The sequence below is a fragment of the Nelumbo nucifera genome, chromosome 6 (assembly GCF_055504915.1).
Source record: "Nelumbo nucifera cultivar China Antique chromosome 6, China Antique-T2T, whole genome shotgun sequence".
NCBI lineage: Eukaryota > Viridiplantae > Streptophyta > Magnoliopsida > Proteales > Nelumbonaceae > Nelumbo > Nelumbo nucifera.
In genome coordinates this window covers 13391232-13415706 of record NC_142654.1, presented here as the reverse complement: position 1 = coordinate 13415706, position 24475 = coordinate 13391232, and the positions used below count along the sequence as shown (strand labels likewise).

At 37.6% G+C, this 24475-nt stretch overlaps 1 protein-coding gene across 4 annotated transcripts; it reads left to right on the top strand.

The window, feature by feature from the left end:
* Positions 1–112: 112 nt before the first annotated feature.
* On the top strand, positions 113–24419 carry LOC104588864 (signal recognition particle subunit SRP54, chloroplastic). Of its 4 annotated transcripts, none has more exons than XR_733867.3 (16): positions 113–323; positions 452–584; positions 7328–7395; positions 7505–7606; positions 7943–8095; positions 8195–8272; positions 8990–9115; positions 9217–9319; positions 15281–15381; positions 16641–16778; positions 16860–17003; positions 17514–17589; positions 18178–18263; positions 18884–19009; positions 23858–24105; positions 24231–24419. XR_733867.3 is itself a non-coding variant. In XM_010246990.3 (16 exons), the coding sequence occupies exons 1-15, from the start codon at positions 156–158 to the stop codon at positions 23963–23965; spliced, it is 1710 nt and encodes a 569-aa protein (XP_010245292.1). In that variant the 5' UTR covers positions 113–155; the 3' UTR covers positions 23966–23991; positions 24231–24419. The 4 variants fall into 4 exon arrangements, 3 of the variants coding, with proteins under 3 accessions (XP_010245292.1, XP_088746445.1, XP_088746446.1); XM_010246990.3 differs by having other exon boundaries at positions 23858–23991; XM_088890319.1 differs by having other exon boundaries at positions 23858–24232.
* The last annotated feature ends 56 nt before the right edge of the window (positions 24420–24475 follow it).

Genomic DNA, 24475 nt, shown 5'->3' with positions numbered 1-24475 from the left:
AACGGCCTGGAAGCCGAAGGATTAAACATGAACGACCATGCGTCGTACACGTAAGACAGCTAACGGATAGAACGATGGATTGCATTTTCAGTTTAAGAGGATAAAGGATAGAGAGAAACCTCTACAGTCCCACAGTACCCAATAGTCCTCGCGCAATGGAAGCGGTTTCTGTCTCCACCGTTGCTTCCCATCATTTCTCTTCAACTCGTTCTTTACTTCCAGCAAGCTCTAGCTTCTGCAACCCGAGAGCATCGACCAAATTTAGCTCTTCTTGGACTGGTTCCAGCCTCTCCATAGAACCTTCTTCTAGAAATCTTTTCACGGTAAGCAGTGAAAGAAGATAGTATGGAACCTACTTGTATCGGAAAGATCATTTACACTTCTGAATTTGAAATTCGTGGCGTAATTCTTTAATTCTTTTTCGTCACATTTTATTTTTTATGAACTGCAGAGGGAGGTATGGAGTTGGGTTCATTCGAGGAGTCTTACTGTTAGAAGGGAAATGCGAGGTGTTGTAAGAGCGGAAATGTTTGGGCAGCTGACTAGTGGCCTCGAAGCAGCTTGGAGCAAGCTCAAAGGAGAAGGTTTGCTTTCTGTTTCTTCTCTCTCTCTCTCTCGTTTTCCTGGAAGCCAATTAACTTCTTTGGGAATCTAGTGAAGTTGAGGTTTTTGAAAAAGAAATTGGTTCTTTGTTGAAGGCCGAAGTTGGTTGGTGCCTTTGGTTCACGCCTCATGTCTGTTTGCTTGAAAAATGATCATGGATATTCATCTTTGGAACTTCTACCATTTAAATTTGCCTGGTACTATATGCGTGCTCTCTCTCTCTCTCTGGTAAGCATTTGGATCCTCGCTTATCAGCCTAGTCCGCGTTCTTCTTGGCCTTCCGTTGCTCTTTGAAGTCTTCAACTTGCACTCAGGCACTTCTCAATTTGGTTACGCAATTCATATCTGAAAAACTCAAGTTGCTTCTGGACCAACAGAAGTGAACATTGTAACTTTCTGGCAAATTACCTGGTTTTTATGTTAGTGTCAAGACTGTTTTTTTACATTCTATCGCTGAGACGGAAACATATACATGGTTTCCTTACTGAAGTATATCAGAAAATTCGTGGCAAGTCTTGTTGGTACTTTGAGAATTTATTGAAAGAGACATGTCTATTCTTGGGAAATTTTGAGTTATTTCAAATGACTCAATGAAACCATCCTTGCTGGTTGGAACAAGGCTAGATAGCTCTGTATTAATTGTATCTGTGGCAAAAATATCAATGAAGGTTGTATTAGATTGAGACAGACAAGAACAAGGAATGCGTCTACCATCTGAGGATCCTAACTGCTTATGATTCCACGGCTGAAACCATCTTAAGTCTTCTTTACTTTAGGCATTATTTAATTAGTGAAATTGACTAAATTACAGTGACAATGCACAACTTAGTACTAAATGATGTTGAAAGGGGACTGAAGTTGGCTACATCTTGAATGCTTTGAATAGAATCACTGGTTTTAGATTTTCAGATACGAGTATGAAACATATAAATATTTATTCTGGTCTATGAATTGCAAAAGGCATCTCCAACATCATTTGGCTAGCATCTTTTATGGTGGGGGAAAAAGATAGCTTAACATATTATGGAAGTTATGGAGTAGTAATGGCTGAGAAAGTAAGGAATGCTTTCAAGGTTACTGTATTAAGTATGAGTCAAATAAGGAGCTCTTTGTTATTCTTTGTCCATGAAGCATTCTATCTCCTATTACTTGTGTTCTACTCTTTTCTGCTAGGTTTCTCAATATTGCAAGAATATTTATTTTTCAGAATGTGGTAGAAGTTTTACTGAAAATTAGAGTTCCACTAGAAGAGACCCATGCAATGCACTGGCTGCTGTTAAAAGATGCCGATGTTAAATGAGAGTGATTACATTCAGTTTTCTTTTTATCATGCAACTGAATCTGTTGTAACTTCTAAATAGTCCCTGTTTGATTTTTTTTAAATAAAAAACTACAAAATTCTAAAGGGATCGGGAAGCAAAAGAGAGTAAGCTGATGTGGATAATTGCATTTTAGAATATAGTATAGACTAGAAGACCCCCATGTGATGCACGGGCTGGTGTTAAAAGATGACCATGTTTTACAGGGGAATGATTACAGGTTTCCTAATAAAAAGGAAATTAAATCAGTTGTGAGTAGCCCATGTTTTATCTTTTTTATTTTTTAATTAAAATCCACAAAATTCTAAGGGGGTATGGAAGCAAGAAGAGACCCATGCGATGCTCGGGCTGGTGTTAAAAAGATGCCCATGTTACATTCAGTTTCTTAACTAAACCGGTTGTGGGTGAGCTTAAATATCCCAAATATTTAATTTCTTATTTTAAAAAACAAAATTCTTAAGGGGTTGGGAAGCAATTTGAGGAGTCTGATGTGGACAACTGCATTTTAGAATATGGTATAGATTTAGTGCTACAGAACCTGATTTGCTAATTTTCTCTTCTTGGAGCTGACAACTTTAGTTCTTCGATATCCTCAGTAATTTTCTCCTTTATCTACTTCAAAACTCTTTATCAATCATATTGCTATGGTAACTCTCCTGAACTCAGTGGTCTGAGTGAGGGATATAATGAACCAATGATCCAACCAAACTGATGGTTGTAGCAGGGAAGATTCCTCAAAAATGATTTGGGTCTGATGAAAATATAAAAGAATTTCATGGGAAGGAACCACTCAGTGTGGGCAGAGTTGTTCTGTCTCCCCTTGAATGGCTTTGTCCAATTTGTTTGGTGTAGTGTTGAGAGATGCTCAATAATGTTGTAAACTGGATGGAAATAAATGTAGTTAATGCTGGTTGTAGACAAGACAATATGAAAATGTCAGAAATTTAGAATAGAGAAATCAAGGAAAGAAAGGGGAGTGGGTTGAATTGCACAGCCATGAATAAAGTATTTGGTATTTCGCCTTAGTACTCTAATCCGGTATCGGAGTCACATCAGTTAGTCAGAGATTTCGCATCTCTAAATTTATAATTTAGCCAGACCACTAAGAGAAGCTCATAATGCTAAGGATAATTACTTAAGGGTTTTTTTTTTTGCCAATGTTTTTGAGCATAGACCAATAACATAAGCAAAAACAAAATCATATATATTGGCAAGCACCCCCTTAGTTTGTTGGTCTGTCTATGCTCAAAGCATACAGGTAAACACACACAAATACCGACTTCTATTGCTTATGTAGGAAAAAATCATTATCTAATGATGGTCCTTGCCATCCGGGTGCTGGGAGGTGTAGACCGGATATGGACTTAACCTTTGGCCTTTTTTTTGCATGTGGCTTCTATCAGACTCGAACTGCTTTTTCATGCTTTTTTGAGAAAAAGAGTAGCTTTATAAAAGAGAGAAAAGAGAGTACATGAGATGATGTACAGAAGGCTAAACACACACAGGTTACAAAGGCATTATACTATTACTATATAAGTTTTCCCTGGGAGCACTAGACTTAGCTAATTTATCTTCTACAGAGTTTAAATTCCTGGGATTCCAGATTAAAGATGCATTTAAGGCGTATATCAGATCTCTAGCCTCATCTAGGTAGTAAGCCAATCTCCAAGGTCCTCAAGCCACTTTATTGTGTTGCTAGAATCACCTTTGACCACCAGGTCAGTCAGGTCATTTAACACTGCTACGACTTCAGCCGTTGTAGAGCCTGCAGTCCTTCCTCCTCTTCCCTTGATTAGGGAAGGTTAGTAGCTCTTATAGCACTAGGTGAAGAGAACAGCAGCTCCACCAGGTTCTGCTGAAGCATGTTTAGAGAGAAGTCTTTGTACATCTCTGAATTCAGCACCCACAAATCGCGTAAGTGAGAGATATGAGAGCTTAGGTCTTCCGAGGTTCTAGCTTTGCTGTTAAAAATGCGGTTGTTTTGTTCTTCCCAAACACCCACATGACTGTTTGGGCCACTGTGTTGCAGTAGAGTTTGCCCCTTTGACCTAGCCCTCTCCCTTGCCATTGCCACAAAAAATCCTTGATGCTTTTAGGAAATACTCAGTTGTAGCTGATCAGATTTAAGACATCGCTCCATATTTTCCTAGTTTCTGAGCAGTGAAGAAGGAGGTGCTCGGCTGACTCTCCATTGTTGAGACAAAGAACACAGACATGGGGGGAAATGCACAGTCTACCAGAGTGCTTTTTTGGTAAAAGATCACAAGTATTTATCCTTTCCAAACAGGCTTCCCAAACAAAGAAGCAACTTTAAGGGGGATGTGAACAATCCAAACTTCCTAAACGGGAACCCAGAATCTGATTCTTCCGATGCCAAGGCCCTGAAAAAGGAATTGGTTGAAAACTTCCCAGAAGGAAGGAGTTTCCAGATTCTTGTGTCTTGTTTTGAGGGGGAAATGTAGACCTCCCTTAAGGCATGTGTTAGATCTGCTAATTCAGCAATATCTACATCCCTTAAGGGTCTTCTTTAACTTAGATTCCAGCTTAAAGAAGAAGACAAGTATGAAAGGCAAGAAGCTATGGTGCCTGCTTGGTTTTGGGAAAAGGCTAAACAAATGAGGGTAAGAAAAAGCTAACGTATTTTCTCCCCACCACAGATTAGTCCAGAATTTAATTTTAGATCCATTACCTACTCTATATATATCTAATAAAAGGGATAAAAGAAGAATAGGTAGAACTGATACCTTCCAAGGATTGTTGGCTTTCACTCGATTCAAGTGGTCCTTGCTTATCCCACCCGTTGGCATGCTTTCCATATTTGCTGCTGACAACTGAGGCCCATAGAGTATCTTCTTCAAGAGGGTAGCACCATAACCATTTTCCCAAGAGAGCTACATTTCTTTCCTTGATTCGACCTATTCCGAGGCCCCCTGCTTCCCTTGATTTACACACTTGGTCCCAACTGACTAAGTGGTTCTTCTTCTCTCCACCCCCATCCCACTAGAAATCCTGTTGCAACTTTTCAATTCTGTTTTTTTGGCCCCAAAATTTTATCATTGCACCGTGCAATGGTCCCTTATATATTCTATGCATGCTTTCAAATTCTTAGACAATGTATTCTATGCATGCTTTCAAATTCTTAGACAATTACATCTTCCATGTTTCTTGTTGTTGATAAACTATGTTGTACATATTTATCACTTCTAGAACTTTTCATGTTTCTTGTTATGATACTAGATACCCATACATGCCTAGCATATTGGTGCCAGAAAACATAATTGGACAACTAACTACATTTTCTATATTTCTTGTTGCTGATAAACTATGCTTTACATATTTATCACACTAATTACAAGTTTACAACTTTCCATGTTTCTTGCTATGATACCAGGATACCTGTGCATGCCCAATATACCAGTACTGGGAAATGTAGTTAGACAACTAACAACATTTTGCACATTTCTTGTTGTTGGTATACTATGTAATCATAATAAAATACCATTCATTCATCAAATATATATATATATATATACTGTGTAATCATGTATTAAATATTCATCAAACTAACTGCAACTTTCCATGCTTCTTGCACTGGTGTCAGACATGATACTTACCAGATATGACACCAGATGCTGCATGGATACTTCTACATTCTACAGTATTAAGATTTCTAAAATATTTAAAGTGGCAGGTTTCAACAAATTATACTATAAATAAAACCCATACATGTTAGAAACTTAATTAAATTTGACAAGACATAAGTCTTGAGAAATGACGTTCAGCTTTAGAAATTGGATATAAAAGCATATATGAACATATTAGTATATTACATAGGATAAACACTCCTGGGCATTATAGGTTTCTTGTTGTTATAAAACTGCATCACACATTTCCTAGTTCTGTAATTTTAACGACCATTAAGGTCTGAAAGTTCCCACGTGGCCTCTATATGTCATGGTATATTTATGTAGGGGTTTTCAAATTCAGTTGATAACTGAAAACTGAACCGAACCAAACCAAATAAGTTAGTCCAGTTCAGTTAATTTGGGTATCAGTTTGATTTGGTTTTTGTTTTTTTAAAAAACTGGTTTTCGGTTTTGGTTTGGTTTGGCTGAGATTTTCAACCAAACCAAACTGAAAAGCGAATTAGTGTTGTTATTTAATTAAGTATATTAAATATTTAATGTTCTATTTAATACTTTATGCTAATTAGTTATTATATTTCCCAATGACCAATTTGGCAACTCCCCATTGGCTTTAATTGTTTGTGAATAATTTTTTATTAATAAAATAGTTAATTAAAATCTAGACTAAACATTAATTGTTTGTGAATAATGGCCAATTTGCCAATTCCCCATTGGCATAGGGCTTTGGGCATAACTTTTAATTAATAGTAGCTAATTAATTAAAAGCATTCGGCTTTGGGGCCATTCTAACTTTTAATTAATAATAGTTAATTAATTAAAACCATTGGGTTTTGGGGCCATTTTAACTTTTAATGAATAATACTTATTAATTATTAATTATTCATTAGTTGTTGAATGTTTATCATTTATGTGGAATTAGTGCCCAACCGAACCGAAAACGAACCAAACCAAACCGAATTTGGTTAGGGTCAGTTCGGTTCGGTTTGGTTGGAGAAAATGGTCAAACCGAATAGTCGGTTGGGTCCTTGGTTCTAACCGAGCCGACCGATTGTAAACCCCTAGATTTATGGTTCCAAGGTATATAGATTGTCAAATGGATAATAGACTTGAGTTTGGATATAGATGTTGGTCTTGCCATAAATATGGGCTTGGGCTTTTCAGTTTGTGCTTAGTATAGACTAAGTACTGTCCCCTGATCCTCTGTTGTTGTTTCTATGTGTGCTGAGAGTCTTACCATTGGGATGGGGGCTCCTAGATTGTGACAGATTCGGTCAGAGAGAGTTCTAGGTGCTCATGGATGCTTTGCTATTACATTACCAGGAAAGATCCTTGGTATCCAGGTTGATCCCCTTATTTAGATGTTTTTTTTTTTTGAGATTTTACCTATTTGATTACCACCATCCTTGGTTTCCTTTTTTTTTTCTTTTGGGCGACCTCTGGTCACCTTCCTTGTAATTTTCCTTTTCCTTTTAATAAATTTTATTTTATTATAAAAAATCTTAGCTAGAGAAAATTTGCTAAAAGGTAAGTTTGGTTTGGGGCTTTATAGACAAAGCAGATGCATATTTTATATATTATGCATAGAAGCCATTTTCATGGGATTAGGCATCTGTGGTTTCTTTTTGCTGCATGATGCTGGAACTTATTTGCACTTACTTTCTATTCATGAAATGAAATACCTGTTTTGTGCAAAACGACTAATTTCTTATTACCATTTTGATTGATATGGTATCATTTTATGATGTTTCTGTATTTCAGAAGTTTTGACCAAGGACAATATTGTGGAACCTATGCGAGATATTAGGAGGGCTCTTTTGGAAGCAGATGTTGGTATTCTGTTGTATGACTTGTACTGTATTTGGAGGGAGAATTCATGCATTTTTCTATTACTGATAGGGAGAGGAAATAAAAGACTGATTATCATTATGTGGACAGGTAAGCCTGCCTGTTGTCAGAAGGTTTGTTCAGGCTGTAAGTGAACAAGTAGTCGGTGTTGGACTGATTCGAGGGGTGAGACCAGATCAGCAGTTAGTTAAGGTATTCAATATATCTAATGAATGCTATTTCTGAGAAAATCATGCTGATATTCATGTGTAACCAGGCTGAGGAAATTGATCCATTATGGTTCCTAAACTTCTTAATGAGCATTGATAGTTTTCAATTAGGAGTTGGACATGAGACCTTCTGCTTATTCCCATATGTCATCTGCGGTCATCATGATTCCAATTCAAGCTTGCCTCCACCCCTAGGGAAATAATATTTAAAATCCCTCTGAATCAACGGTTTGTGATGTTTATCCAAGCACAAGATGCATGTTGATTTTGTGTCTTAAGCATCATTAGATATTATGGACTTACAACTTGATCTGTGCAGATTGTACATGATGAACTTGTCAAGTTGATGGGTGGAGAAGTATCTGAACTGACTTTTGCAAAATCTGGCCCCACAGTGATATTATTGGCTGGTCTACAAGGTGTTGGAAAGACAACTGTTTGTGCTAAGCTAGCTTTTTATCTTAAAAAACTGGTAGAGTATGCTTAACTCTGTTCCTTGTGCACATGCTTCCCACACATTTATGTCTAATCTTAACATTGTTGACATAAATACATATAATGCTGACTACAGGGAAAGAGTTGCATGCTTGTTGCTGCAGATGTGTACAGGCCTGCTGCAATTGATCAACTTGTTATTCTGGGTGAACAGGTAATTTAGATTTTCAGTATTCAACCTTTTCTTCTTTCTAGTGATCATTTTTTCACAAGTTTTCTTTCTAGTTATCATTCACTATGGATTTTACTAAGAGATAGAAAATTGGAAACAAGAGTAGAAAGGGACCTCCCAAGAGATAGAAAGAGGGTGAATTAAACATAAAGTGTCACATGGTAGCAACCATTATTAAAGAAAGAAACTATTCTGGAGAAATTGTCCCAGTACAAGTTATTCCTCCCAACAACTGTAGCAAGGTTGTCAGCCAGTAAGTGTTATTGAAACCCATCTGAACAAGATATTCACTCTGGACAGTAAGCTCTAGCCTCTCTGGTTGATAGCACAAAGCCCAAGAGTCTGGTGATCTTTTCTTCAACCATCACATAACATTGGTGGTTTGCCTCTATCAGATGATTTTTTGGATCACATTTTACAGGAGAGTAATCAGTTTGAAATTACTAATGTGATATTTTTAAGTATATATCAATATATAAAGTCAAGATACCCAAGTAACACCATACATAATTCACTTAAGTTAAATTGTGCAAGCTTTGTGTCTGGAATTTCTGAATAGGAGGGAGGGAGGAAGACATTCACTTGATTCTCATGTTTTTTACCAAGACATTACTAACTGTTATGTTTACTAATTCCTTTAGCCTTTCAGTCTTGGAACTATATGGTTTATTCTTATTTTCATTTATAAAATGTTGACAGGTAGATGTTCCTGTTTATACAGCAGGGACAGAGGTAAAACCTTCAGAGATTGCTAGGCAAGGTCTGGAAGAGGCAAAAAAGAAGAACATAGATGTAGTCGTAGTGGATACTGCTGGAAGACTACAGGTTCTACAACTGATACTTTTTGCATCTATAATTTTTTTCCTTTTGTGAATATATATTCACTGATTGATATGGGCCTTTTCTTTAATTGAAAAAAAAATCAGATTGATAAAGCAATGATGGATGAGTTGAAGGAAGTGAAGCGTGAGTTGAATCCTACAGAAGTTTTGCTTGTGGTGGATGCAATGACTGGCCAAGAAGCTGCAGGTATTTGGACTTCCATTCATTCCACTTAGGATGAATTATTAAGGTCTTTAAGTACAACAAAAAGTATCATATCATAGTCTATAAAATGTTTCCCTTTCTTTTATTAAGCAAAAAATTAGTTATTAGATTTTGCTAAGCTTCTTAGAATGTGATGTTGTAAGTACATAGAATTGGACATCTACCTGCAATGAGCACCCACTTTAAAGACACATAGGCAGCTATTGCACAAATAATAGCGACACGGCGAAGTATCAAGGTGGTAGCACTGCATCCCCACACATCTGTCTCTCATGCATGCCAGTGGTTCCCCAATCCCTCATTGCAGCAGGATTATAACCCCACATTTTGCACACTTACATTGTGGTGTCACGACTTTCTCCTCTAGCACTATCACCATTGGGCCTTCTGTCTAGGTCCCTAGTGCATTCGTTGTATGTGAAGTCTCCTATTGCTCATTGCATTTCCTTAACACATCCTACGTTATAATGAAGATACTGTGGCACCTCATCATACTTTAGGCTTATATCATGGCGAGGCTGTTCTAGTCTCTCATTGCACTCAAACCTTAAAAGGATATACCATGATTTCACCTAGCTCTATGTTGTTGGGTGCAAAGACTCTCGTGATCTCGTGTCACGGCCTCATAACCTTGCTCCACGATCTTGTCCCGCAATTACACATCTGTTCTATGCCACCCACTGCATAGCCTTAATCAACACTTAAATGTTTTTGAAATGGCATCTCTGTGGCACATATAATCAAAGTTCTAGAAGGGGTAGTAGCTACAGCCATGCTCACATGCGAGCGTCGGGAAAAAGTGGGAACTTGGGTACCAGCGTAACTGCATGGACACATCACATATGGTGAATTCCTAACTCGCTCATGTGGTTTTAGATCTAACAAACTAGTCACTTTCCAAAGCTGGAAAGTTCCCTCCTTTTTCCCGAGAGAGTTTTCTATAAATAGGGGGTCTCTGAGGATCCCCAGACAGATTCTGATCTAGCCCTGTGTAAGCTCTGCCAAACTCAAGAATCAGTCTTCTCCCTCATACTTCCAGCCTCCCAGAAACCTTCCTACCTCTGTCATCTATCGACTTTCAGGTAGACCACAGCAGTGCCTTTCCCCCTAGACTCATAGATGTAATTGGTGTGAATAAGCACAACACTTTATTTATGTTTATGGATATCTGGGAACACCTGCGAGTTGCTTCAGAAAAAGTTTAAAGGCAGACTATGCATCTCCCCTCATGTCTGTCCTCTGTGTCTTGGCGACGGGGAGACAACTGATCACATCCTTCTCCACTGCCCGGTCACTAGAAAGATTTGGCACTTCTTCCTAAACCTAGTTGGTTACAGTTGGGTGTTCCCGGAGAGAGTGGTGGACATATTGTGGCAATGGCAAGGCAGAGGGCTAGGAAAAAGAGGAAGATTTTACTGGAATACAGTGACCCATGCAATTTTGTGGGGCATTTGGGAAGAAAGGAACAATAAACCTTTGAAAATAAAGCTAGAAATGTTGAAGATCTAACTTCCTACATCACACATCTCTGCAACCTTTTGGTAATCAATGCTGAAGTGTTCAAAGGTCTCTCCCTAAATGATCTCCAGAGAAACCTTCCTGAAATCCTACACTCCTCTCCAAGATCTGAGTGGACTATGAGACAGGCTCTTAGAGAAGAAGGAGAAATGACTCTAAACTTTGATGGTAGCGCCCAAGGATCCACAAGTCAAGCAGGAATTGGGGGGGGAGTGTAATCCAAGGGGAAAGGGGGAACATTTGCTGGGCTTACAGCGGTCCGATTGGGAGGGCTGATGCCACAAAGGCAGAGATTTTGGCTGCACTCACAGGAATTCGCCTTGCCAAACAGCTAGGTTTATCCTCCTTAACCATTAAAGGGGATTCTGCAAATACTATAGCTTGGTTACAGGATAAGGGAGGGCCCTGGAGACTAGCCCACTTCTTAGCTGAAGCCAGGGATATTTTAGGCTTTATGAATGTGAAGTTGGTCTGGATTCCTAGGGAGCAAAATTCTGTTGCGGATATCCTAGCAAAATCAGGGGTCTCTAGAGATTTCTTGTCTAGTGACAGTTGTTTGCCTTTGTAATCCTGCCAATCCTTTCTTGGCTTCAGTACATCCTATCATGTACTTCTGTTTGTTTCTTCTTCAATAAAAAAGTTACCTTTGCTTCAAAAAAAAAAAAATCTGGGAACAATATTTGGTAGTGGCCTTTTTTAGTAATTTCTATCTTTTTTTTTTTCCTTTGGAAGAATATTATACATGGTTCTCTATTTACTTGCTCAATGTTAAAAGCAAGATACAGAACACCTTTATAATGATAATTGTAGAATTTATGTAACTCTTGCACTGACATGTGCTGGTGTTGACTGTTGAGGACAGTTAACATGGAATCTTGTATTACATACCTTGGTAGTTGTTGAATGAAATTATTCATGAAGGCTTCTTAAAGTTTCTTGCATAGTTGTCATGGCACCAAGTTGAAGCTAGGCAACAAGGAAGTGCCTTGTAATCTATAGACACCTAGGCGTCACCTAGGCAATGGACTTTTTAAAAAGCCTAAATCCTAGGGTAATCCCCTAGGTTTCATAGAAACCATCAATCATCTTTCACTAATAATTACCAATAATCTTCATCAAAGTATAAACTTCATATCAGAACATAGAAAATCAGCATATTCATGAGAAGAAAAAGAAGAAAGAAAAAGCTTAGAAAATATAGGAGCTGAGCCCTTGTTTTTGTCCTTGGAAAAGAACAAAAGGGTAGGTTGATCAAACTGTAACAAAGAAGAGTTAGTGCAATAAGGCCTATTAGAATATTAAAATCTCATAGAATAAAAAACATAAAAAATATTATGTGGCACCTTGTACAAAAGCAACTAGATGCTTGGGTGAGGCAACCCTCTATGGGTGCCTTGTTGCCTAGACATTGCTTTGAAAACTATGGTTGCTTATATTGATCAAAAAAGAAAACTATGGTTTCTTAATGACATGTCCCGACATACAGTTGCCTATTCTGTTAGAGAGGTGAATTCAACACTTCCTTAGTGAGAAAGAGCAATATTAGAACTGATGTAATTTCAATATTCCTGTGATTGAATAACTTTTGATGGATATTGGGAAGGGTTAACTTCAACCTTGGAAATCAAATTCATACTTTTGTCACATTGTCCTACTGCCTTTCAACAATGGTATGCTTCGACATTTGAAAACCAATATGTACACCTATTCCACAAATAAAGTAGTTGACCAAAAAACCAAATTGGATTACAAAGTTTGTCACAACCTGCAAGAGAAATGGATTAGGTCTTCTGAGAAGTGGAGTATTTGGGAGGAAAGGAGCCTGTATGTTTTTGAGAATGTTGAGGCACCGTTTGAGGCCTTTAGACAATGAGCTATTTTTCTCCTCAGTTCTTGGATGTTAGTGCTAAGGAGTACCAAGGCATTTTTGGTAGCTGACATGTGACAAAACCTTCTTGAGATCAATCTTTTCCTAGGGGACTCTATCCATGGAAGACCACTATCCCCCCTTCCATGGAGGAACAGATTAGACTTCAATTTGATAGCTTTTATAAGGGGATTGAGGTATTCACTGGGATTGGAGGGGCTATCTTCAAGGAAAATGGAGGTTGTTTTGGGGTTTTGGTGGCCCCGTTGGTGGCATGGACTACTGAAATGGGAATACAAGTTCTCTTAATGGGTATTCTAATATTCAAGGAAGCTACTATTTCATATTTGACCATTGAAGGTGATTTGGCTGATGGTATTTAATGGTGTCAAAGAGTAGGCAGTGGGCCAAAGTGTCTTGCTTGCTTGCTTAATGAAAACTGAGAATCCTTGGCAGGTTTGAGGTTCGGGATAGATGTATTTCTACGTAGGTGAGTACTATTGTTGATGGTCCTTCTAACTTGGGAATAAGGTGGGGTTTTTTTCATATACTAATAAACTCCATTCCTACAATGTTCTTTTGTAGAGGTAGCAGCTTCTCCATATGTTGTGTGTTAATGCATATGCCCATATTTCCTCTTTTGAACTCTCAGTGCAAAGCACATACACAACTTGAAAACCTTTTTCAACATTAGTCCAGTAGAGTGTTTCATTCACATATAGTTTCATTTTCTATGTGTAGAAAGGGCATCATAACTTTTTAATCAACTGGGGCTTGGTAGTAGGCTGCAAATGTTTTAGCCTTGTAGATATATAGTGTCTAATGTCAAGACGGCATTGGTTTCGTTGCACTTATACTTCCAATCTAGCCTATGGAGTTACTGAGTGATCTCCCAAAGCTTCACTCTTCTCGTGAGAAATAGATGATTAGATTCTGGTAGTTGAGAATCTGCAATGACTTGACCTTGGTGATTGGATGTTTCTTTAAGTAGCTAGATATTATTATTTTATTTACTATTTTGTTTATCTTTAGCTTTTTTAACCTAAATTGCTGCCAATTGTTAATTGAGTAAATCAATACAAAAAAAGAGGGAAATGATATGAGAAGGCCCACTTTGAGAGGTGACCTCCTACAGCTGAACCCCAATTTTAATTTATTACACAACATCCCACAAAAGAGTTTTTCCCCTCAAAACAAGGTTTAGTCAAATTACCAAGTGATTATAAGAAAATCCACTTCAAAATAGCTTCTTGATAAATAAAGGCATAGTTGTCAAGGTGACACCTAGGTGGCAAGGCGCCCATGGAGGGTCACCTTGCTTAATCACCTATCTATTTTTTACATGGTGCTATTATATATTTTTATATTCTTAATTTTTTGAGATTATAATAATAAAACAGACACTATTAAACTACATTATTCAGTTTTTGAGATAAAATACTAGTTTCTTTTTTTTATTTTATTATTTCTTAGTTTCTTCTTTTTCCCTTTCTTTTCTTCTTTTTCTAGGAGAAGAAAAGGGCTCAGTCCTCTATTTTCTAAATTTTCTCCTTCTTTTTCTTCTTATGAATATGTCGATTTTCTATGCTTTAATATGAAGTTTATACACTTTTATCTATGAAGATTGAGGGTGGGTCTTGGTGCAATGGTTGAGTTGATCCATTGCAACCTGGGTGACCAGGGTTCCAATCTTGGAAACAGCCTCTCTGTATGTGCAGGGGTAAGGCTGTGTACATCTGTCCCTCCCCATACCCCGCATTGGCGGGAGCACTGTTCATTGGGCTACCCCTTTTTCTACATTTTTATGAAGATTATAGATAATTACTAGTGAAAGATGGTTGGTGGTTGCTATAGAATATAGAGAATTACCCTAGGATAATACATGGTTTTTACTTAAAAAAAAAAAAAACATTTCCTAGAAGATGCCTACACTTGGCACCGTGAAAACTAAGAATAAAGGGAAACAAGATTTCCATGGCATGTTTTTGTTCATGCCAAGGAGACATTCTCCTATACAACCTCTTTTACATAAAAATAATTTTGTTGTTTTTGTAAATCTCATGGTATTAGCAAAACATACTTTGGCGTATCAATAATTTAGCAAATTTAGTGTATTACTAATAAATTTCTAAAGTCCAGTTCAACTGTAGTTACAAGAATACCTAAAATGTGTTGCATATATAATGCAGTTTGAATTTTCATGCATGCAATGTCTATCATGAACACAATATCCAACGGAACATTGTCCCTCATGTGATTTTCTGTATTCTTTATAAGGAATCTAAGTAGTAGTTTTGAGAATAACAAAAGCTAAGAAGATGCTGATAAAGCAAGAATATATCTTTTGCTTACGTTATTATTTGACATCTATTTTTTGTGGGGTTTAAAGCTTTCCAGTTTTATGTTTGAATTAGACCTACTCGTTTTTACCTTTTTATTTTTTTTTACAATTGACTATACGTCTTTACTTGGAATTTTTTATATATAGTTTCTATCTTTTTTCCTCAATGTAAATATATCGCTGTTTATTTATCTTGTTAGGAAATTTCTTTTTGCAGCACTGGTTACAACATTCAATCTTGAGATTGGAATTACTGGTGCTATATTGTCAAAGCTAGATGGTGATTCTAGAGGTGGAGCTGCTCTAAGTGTCAAAGAGGTTGGATTCTCTTAATCTTGGATATTCTTTAGTAAGACATCTTAAGACTCAAAAATTTGCTGAAGACATAGCGAGGAGAAAAAAAATACAATAATGAAGCCATAAATAATCAAATGGACAAGTATACCCTCTCATCCCCCCACCCCAAAAAAAAAGAACTAAAACAAGGGAAATTATGGAATAATAATCAAATAATGTAAACTGTATCCATTTCTTGGTACAATGGTAAAATCTTGGGCTGTCAAGGAGGGTGGTGAGAGAGTTTATCTCCCCCTCCTTGTAATTAATCATTTGTTTGATTAATGAAAGTTTTGTTATTGATAAAAGAAAAGGAGGCTGGTTTTGAGTTTGAAGGTGACCACTTTGTGTAAAAAAATGCAGGTCCCGCATAACTTGCCTCAATTGATTATTTGGAATATCAGGAGCCACTGTTGGATGGGCCCCACCTAAGAGCGTAACTATACCAAAAGTTAGCATTACAACATGATTTTTCAACCAACTCCTTTATGTGTTTTCCAAAGCTTCCATAGAGTTCTATTAGAACTTCTTTCTACTGCCATATATAAGAGAAAAAGGCCAAAAATATCATTATCATGTTTGAAGCTGCTCTTGCCCAGAAGATATCCATGCTTGGACCAAGCAAATGATAATTTACAATCCTCTGAAAATTGAATATGCAACAAATTTTAGAGTGGAATCCCAGATCAGTTTTTCCTGTTGGCTCAGACTCAAACTTTAACCCAAAAAAAAAGTCATGGAGAAATCCAAGAACTCTACAAGGGAGAGATTGTTGGTTTGGAGGCCACATGATGGAAGGCCAGGTGGCCCAAAAAAGGAGAGGTTAAGAGTGAGGTCTGAAGAACGAAATTTTGAACAAATGAAGTAGTCAACTTGTAGTAGTTTGGATTGTCTTTCTTAAATAGATGCACAAAATTGGACAAGTGAAATTGTGTTCATTATTCAGACCTGCCTGTCTTAGTTAAACCAACCACTCCTATTTATTTATTGGTGGCTCTTTTCCTAGATATTTATTCCATGTCCTTAAATTTTTTTTTTTGGAAGAAGAAATAGATGCACAAAATTGGACAAGTGAAATTGTGTCCATTATTCAGACCTGCCTGTCTAGTTAAACCAATTTATTGTTGGTTCTTTTCCTAGATATTTCTTTCATGCCCTTCAAATTTTTGAAGTCTTCCTACAGAGGGAGCAGTTACAGATCTATTTCAATTATCTGATGATTAATGATTAGGCCATGATAGGTATCAGGGAAGCCAATCAAGCTTGTAGGACGGGGAGAACGTATGGAAGATCTTGAACCATTCTATCCGGACCGTATGGCTGGACGCATCTTAGGAATGGGAGACGTTCTTTCATTTGTGGAGAAAGCACAAGAAGTTGTGAGTGTTTAACCAGTTTCATTTTGTCTTGCATGAAAGAAAAGTAGTATAATGTGTACTTTATCTGAATTGTGTAACTAGATGCGGCAAGAGGACGCACAGGAGTTGCAAAAGAAGATAATGAGTGCAAAATTTGACTTCAATGACTTCCTAAAGCAGACCCGTGCTGTTGCACGGATGGGTTCCATGACACGTGTTATTGGAATGATTCCAGGCATGGGGAAGGTAAAAGCATCTGATTTTTGTTACATTCTTGTTTTTGTTGGTACTTTTCTGCAGCTGCCATCTATATTTTCTGTATACAGCAGTATATTGAAACCTAACAACTCAGCTCAACTCAGAAGATCATCGAGTCTAATTCTACTCAATGACTTGGGTGTATACTCAATCAGTCAAGATAAAAAGATGTTAAAAAGTTATCATGAGTTTAAGTTGCCCTAATCTTGGCATGGTTGAGACTTACTCTGATAATTACTGATCAAAAAGAAAAAAAGGAAAAAAACCTTTGGTTATATCAAGGTGAATCTGGGTGGTGTGCCCACTCAAAAATCCCATCAAGTTGAGTCAACTGGTCAAGTTTTAAAACTATGACATGTTAGACTATTCATTCTAGAGGCTATTTTGGTTATTTGTGAATCTGAGATGGGACAAATAGTGAACCTGCAGATTAAATTTCAATTGTATTTAGTAGACTGAAAATTATTTGCTTAACATCCTTGAATTATGTATTTACAGGTAACTCCTGCACAAATTCGAGAAGCAGAGAAGAGCTTAAAGATAATGGAAGCAATGATTGAAGCAATGACCCCCGGTCTGTTCTTTTTCTTTTTCTGTTTATTTTCCTGTAATACGTAATTTTTGAGATTTGAATTAGTCATGTCAATGTACCTAGCCAATGCGCTTATTGGACCTTGCCATGGATGACTCTTTACACTTTAGGCCTTTACTTGGAGCTGGACTATGTCAAGCTTAAATGCTGAAAATGAGGGAAGAAATAGTATATGTTCAAGACCATGCTTAAACCTGGTTTGAATGGAGACAGATTCAAATTTATTCAATATTCATGCCTAACACTGGCTCAACAGTAGATAGACCGTTTTGGTACTCAGCTCCTCTCGGCTGTGGATGGGATGATGTTGACAGAGTACTGAATTCAGATAGAATCAAACCTAAACCAAGCTTAGTCTATTAGCATCCCTAGTACAATATCTGACATAAAGAATGTTACCTTTGCTAAATGCAGTTGTCAGAAATTGCATAATGGTAGCACTGTACCTGATCCTCCGAAAATCCATTTCTTGAATACATTACACTACTTTTGAATTCAATGAATACTATTTTCCAAATTTCTGTTGAAGTTGTTCAATTCATATCTTTACTATTCTCCTTTACTTTGCAGAGGAAAGGGAAAAGCCTGAATTATTGGCAGAATCCCCTGAAAGGAGAAAAAGAGTAGCTCAAGATTCGGGGAAGACAGAACAGCAGGTATGCAGATGTTGGCACCATCATTTAGGTTTCCACTAAAGCAGGCTGAAATAGTCCAACATAAACTTAGCCACAACAGAAGGACAAGATGTGATAGCCACTTTAGATTCCAAAGGATTTCAATGTTGTCACTTTAGATTTGACTGAGATCAGATCATTTTTATAATCTTCTCAATGCATAAGATTATGCACAGCTTATACTGGCATGCCTCGTCTATTTGTATAGGCCTTTTTTGATTTTTTAGTTTAAAATACAATTACTTTTTATCTATAAAAATCTATTAAAATAAGTTAACCTGGGTTAGTGATTGATAAGAATTATGGCAAGCAAGCCAGTGGCAAACTTCTCTTGGATTCATGGCTTGGAAAATTGCTTGGCCAAAGCATTGGCCAATCAGAGGGTAAACAGTGTACTCAGTTTGACGGATATTTCTGAGATTGCTTTGTCAGTAGTTAAAATAAAAGGGTAGGTGGAAGATGCTATCCTACATTGTGGGATGCCTGACATACTTGTATGTATTTTATTCTTTTTCAATATCTAATTAAAGTCATTAATTGCCCGATCAAATAAAAAAAAAAAAGAAAAAGCTAACCTCGCACCACTTTCTTAACTGTTTCAGGTAAGCCAACTTGTTGCCCAACTTTTCCAAATGCGTGTTCGTATGAAAAATTTGATGGGAGTAATGGAAGGAGGATCAATTCCCGCACTAAGCAATCTTGAGGAGGCACTTAAAGCTGAACAGAAGGTTCCTCTCTCTCTCTCTCTCTCTCTCTCTCTCTCTCTCTCTCTCTCTCTTATTGTTGGAAAACGTGGGGTTACTGGTTCAGATCTGAAAATAGAATTGTATATATTCCTAGGATTGTGGAATGATTGATTTAGAAAGTTTTTTCTTTCTATTTTTGTACTTTCTATTTTCTCTTCTTTCTATTTTTTCTTCTTTCTATTTTCTTTTCTTTCTATTTTTCTTTCTTTCTATTTATTGCAGTAGCTTACTGTATAAATATGCCCATTGGCAATAGAATGAAACATATCAGTATTCTACCATTCCAAAACATGGTATCAGAGCTCTAAGTTTGTCAACCTTGAGATTTTTTCGGCCTTCATTGCCAATTTTTCGTGTTTTTCTCTTCTGGCCTTCAGTGTTGATCTGTAACCAGAAGTGTTCCTTTATTCTCCTTTCCTGCTGGCCTTATTTTTCCTCCATTAACAATGTCCGACATGACTGCAACAAGTGCTCCCGTCCAAACCGATGAAGGAGAAACAAATTCTCATCCTCACACTGGTGATTTGCAGAATATTCAGGCAACATATAGACTGAATGGCCAGAATTACTTGAAGTGGTCACAACTAGTGCGTACCTATTTGAAGGGAAAAGGAAAAATTAGTCACCTCCTTGGAACAAGACCAAGGTTGGGCGAGCCAAATTTTGATGCTTGGGACGAAGAGGACTCCATGATTATGTCATGGTTGTGGAGTTCAATGACACCCGAGATCAGTGATACTTGTATGTTTCTTCCCTCTGCAAAGGCTATTTGGGATGCTGTTCGACAAACCTATTCCAAAGCCCATGACGCTGCTCGTGTCTATGAGGTCAAAGTGAAGATTGTGGCGGCCAAACAAGGGAGCAGGAGTGTTACAGAGTATGCAAATCTGCTGCAAAATTTATGGCATGAGCTTGATCATTATCGGGTTCTTGAGACAAAGTGCGCAGACGATGCTGTGATCTTGAAGAATTTTATTGAAAGAGATAGGGTGTATGATTTTTTGGTCGGACTGAATGCTGAATTTGATCAGGTCCGAATACAAATTCTTGGCAAAGAAGAAGTGCCTCCATTGAATGAGGAAAGCCGTCGTGGAATCATGCTTGAGCCTAAAGATCCCGAAGGCTCAGCCATGGTGGCAAGGGGAGGAAGTTACAGTGGTTCAAAGGGTGAGAACAATCACAACTTGGCTCGTGACACAACCACCCGTGACTCTAACGATAACCTCTGGTGCACCTTTTGCAAGAAGCCCAGACACACGAAAGATCGGTGCTGGAAACTTCATGGGAAACCTCCCACATCCAGCAAGGAATGGGGAAATCGAGGAGTTTCAAAAGGAGTTCAACAGGCCCATAATGTCTCCACAACCCCGCAGCAAGAACACTCAAGTCAGGGACCATTTAATGATGAAGAAATTGAAAGGCTAAGGTGCTTCCTGAAATCCTTGAAACCAGGAAGTGGTTCTACCTCTCTTGCTCTCTCAGGTGAGTCTTTATCTCTAGGATTACATGCCTTGGCTAGTGTTTTTCCATGGATTCTTGATTCTGGAGCTACTGACCACATGACACCCTCTTCACTACGTTTTCTCACCTATACACCCTGTCCTAGTAATAGAAAAATTTCTGTTGCTGATGGTTCTTTCACCACAGTGGCAGGGATTGGGAATATTCAAATTACTCCATCCCTATTACTTAAAAATGTGCTTCATGTTCCTAAGTTATCCACTAGCCTTATCTCTATACATAAACTCACCCAGGATGTGAACTACAATGTTGTGTTCTTCCCTTCTTACTGTGTATTTCAGGACCAGGTTTTGGGGAAGAAGATTTGACTTGCTAAGGAAAGAGATGGACTCTACTACTTTGAAGCAACCAACAAATCATCTCACACTGTTATGCATGTCACACACGAGTCATTCTTATCTACCTCCAATAAAGATTTAATTTGGCGTCATCATTTCCGTTTTGGTCATCCTTCATTTCCTATTTTAAAAACAATGCTTCCTTCCTTGTTTACAGGAATTGATGTTGAAACCTTTCATTGTGATGTTTGTGAACTTGCTAAGCACAAAAGGGTTTCTTTCCCAATCAGCAATAAAAGATCTTCAACTCCTTTTTATTTGATTCATTCGGATATATGGGGCCCTTCTCAAATTCCCAACATTACTGGTTCTAGATGGTTCATCACCTTTATTGATGATTGCACTAGGGTCACATGGATTTTTCTTCTTAAGTCTAAATCTGATGTGGGTACGATTCTTCCCAACTTTCATAACATGGTCCAAACTCAGTTTGGTGTGAGAATTAAAAGGTTTCGATCTAATAATGCTACAGATTATTTTAATCAGAATTGGTCCCCATTTTTTCAGAAAGAAGGCATTGTGCATGAATCCTCCTGTGTTAACACTCCCCAACAAAATGGGGTAGCTGAGAGAAAAAATGGCCATCTTTTGCAAACCACCCGAGCCTTTCCCTTTCAAAATCAGGTGCCAAAACAATATTGGGGGGAAGCTGTCCTTACTACTGCCTACACCATAAATAGACTACCATCTAAAGTTCTTGACAACCGAAGCCCAATACAAGTCCTTTCTCAATTTTACCCTGATATTCGAGCCTCAAATAATCTCACACCAAGAATTTTTGGCTGCACTGCCTTTGTTCATGTCCATTATAAGGGAAAATTAGACCCACGAGCAATCAGGTGTGTCTTCTTGGGATATTCCCCAACTCATAAAGGTTATAAATGTTATCATCCAGCCACTAGAAAATTCTACACCTCCATCGATGTCACATTTGAGGAAGGAAAATCTTTTTTCACTCAACCTTATCTTCAGGGGGAGCCCTCATTAATGGAAGATAAGGCCTCAGATCTACTATCCCTAGATGTATTACCCTCCTCACAGACATTCAATCGTCAAGAATCACATCCCTTTGAGTCACATTCCTTTGAGCCCCACATTCCCGAGTCTCAACAAGAGTCAAACAACCCGACCATTGAACCAAATTCGAACACTGTTAACCCCACGAATGATGTGCATGATGATGTGAGATATATGCAGGTTTACTCTAGGAGGAAAAATCTAGATCCTTAACCTGTGCAAGTCCAAGATTCAACTCCTAATCCTAGAACTGAGGGATGCTTAGAACCTGAACCTACACCTTCACAGTCTGAGTATGAGTATGACCTACCTATTGCACTGAGAAAAGGAACCAGAGAATGTACCAAACGCCCATTGTACCCTTTAGCCAAATATGTATCATTCCAAAGATTCTCTAAATCCCATAAAAGTTTTCTAGCCAGCCTTAACACCATTCCAATTCCTAATACTCTAGCCGAGACACTTTCTAATAAGGAGTGGAGAAAAGCCATGAGAGTGGAAATGGAGGCATTAGAAAAAAACAACACATGGGAAGTTGTGGATCTACCAAGAAACAAGAAGACAGTAGGTTGTAAATGGGTGTTCACAATTAAGTACAAATCTGATGGGTCATTAGAAAGGTACAAAGCACGCCTGGTAGCCAAGGGATATACACAGACTTATGGGGTAGATTATCAGGAGACTTTTGCCCCAGTAGCTAAAATGGATACAATAAGGGTGTTACTGTCGTTGGCTGCTAACTATAATTGGGATTTGCAACAATTTGATGTAAAAAATGCGTTTCTCCATGGTGATCTAGAAGAGGAGATATACATGGACATTCCACCGGGTTTTGGAGAAGGCATTAAAGGGAACAAAGTTTGTCGGTTGAAGAAAGCACTATACGGTCTCAAACAATCTCCGAGAGCATGGTTTGGAAGGTTTACGAAGGTAATGCTGAGTATAGGTTACAAGCAAAGTCAAGGTGACCACACATTGTTTATCAAACACATAGCCTCAGGGGGAGTTACTACACTATTAGTCTATGTGGATGATATAATAGAATTGTATATATTCCTAGGATTGTGGAAGGATTGATTTAGAAAGTTTTTTCTTTCTTTCTATTTTTGTACTTTCTATTTTCTCTTCTTTCTATTTTTTCTTCTTTCTATTTTCTTTTCTTTCTATTTTTCTTTCTTTCTATTTATTGCAGTAGCTTACTGTATAAATATGCCCATTGGCAATAGAATGAAACATATCAGTATTCTACCATTCCAAAACACTTATGTGTATGTGTGTGTGTTGGGGGGGGGGGGGGGGATGTGGATGTATATAAAAAATTAAAAATCATATATTTATTCCCTATTTTCAGCAAATTATTCTAAAAATGTGCAAAGAAAGACAGAAATTATTCTTACTATCCTCTGTAGTTAGATACCATGTTGGTGCATGTGTGTTATGAAAGAATTATAAATTTGAAATACGAGGTACCTGTTCTTGGCACCAGAGAAATATGTAAACCCAAACTGCATTTTGTTCTGCTAGTAACATGTCATGAAAAAGGTCATGATTTATGAAACAGGGAATTTTATTACTTTTGTTTATTGTTTATATCATTAGGGGGTGGTATTCATTGAACATGCATTCTTCCCCCCTCCATTGTAAGCAATTACAGGACCAGACCCATTTGGCCGGCCGCTAGGGGTTTCTGCTTGGGTGTTTGTCTGCTACTTGAGATTTTCCCAGGGTAACATAGAACATGCAAAGCTCAAAATTGCCTCACTTTTCTATGGAAAATAGAACCTTTCTGTTGTTTTAGAAAAAGGAAGTTTCTAACTACTGTTTTGGTAATTAGCTTGTAACATTTATTTTTTATTTTGAATGGTAGTGATCACCTTTTAGGTTTATTTTTGAGGTGCCCTTTTGAATTTTCAGTGCTTTTCTTGTTTATTTATTTATTTCCTTTCTGTATCAGGCACCTCCTGGTACTGCAAGGAGGAGGAGGAGATCAGAATCTAGGAGGCAATTTGCAGATTCAACATCAGCAAGGCCAAACCCTCATGGTTTTGGGACCAGGACTTGAGAATTAAATCTAATCCACTGCTGAAGGTTCAGATCACCGTTCATTCCTCAATACCCCCCCCCCCCCCCCGGGTAAACTCTAAAAAAGAGGGCCCATTCTTCTGTCTACTTCTAATCTAGTACTCATTATAGGATTACCAGGTATTTTCATGAAGCAGAAATTCCTCGAGTTGTCAAAATGAGTTAAAAAACTTAGTATCCAACAAGTAATGTAAGAGAAAATTACTAATTCAATTAATTAATTAAATTCTGTGTTCTAAATGCAGAATGAATACTTGCAATTCAGAAGGATGGGAAGTTGCTATATATTCTATGGTTTTGGCGTGAATCAAGCAAATGTGTTTTGTTCCACCAAAAGAAGTATAAACCAAATTTGTTTTGGAGGGCCATTGACAAAAACTAAATGGATGTGTTATAATTTCTACTTTTAAATAAGCATTTACAAGATTTCTATTTGAGTTGAGCCTATTCAAAGATAAACACAGACAAATCCTTGTGAAATCCTACTGGT

What these genes read in the sequence shown, in the direction of transcription:
- LOC104588864 (XM_010246990.3), top strand. Translation starts at nt 156, where the DNA reads ATGGAAGCGGTTTCTGTCTCCACCGTTGCTTCCCATCATTTCTCTTCA. An exon ending in TTGTTATTCTGGGTGAACAG is followed by an intron (nt 8,273 to 8,989) that starts GTAATTTAGATT and finishes AAATGTTGACAG; the next exon opens with GTAGATGTTCCTGTTTATAC. An exon ending in ATACTGCTGGAAGACTACAG is followed by an intron (nt 9,116 to 9,216) that starts GTTCTACAACTG and finishes AAAAAAAATCAG; the next exon opens with ATTGATAAAGCAATGATGGA.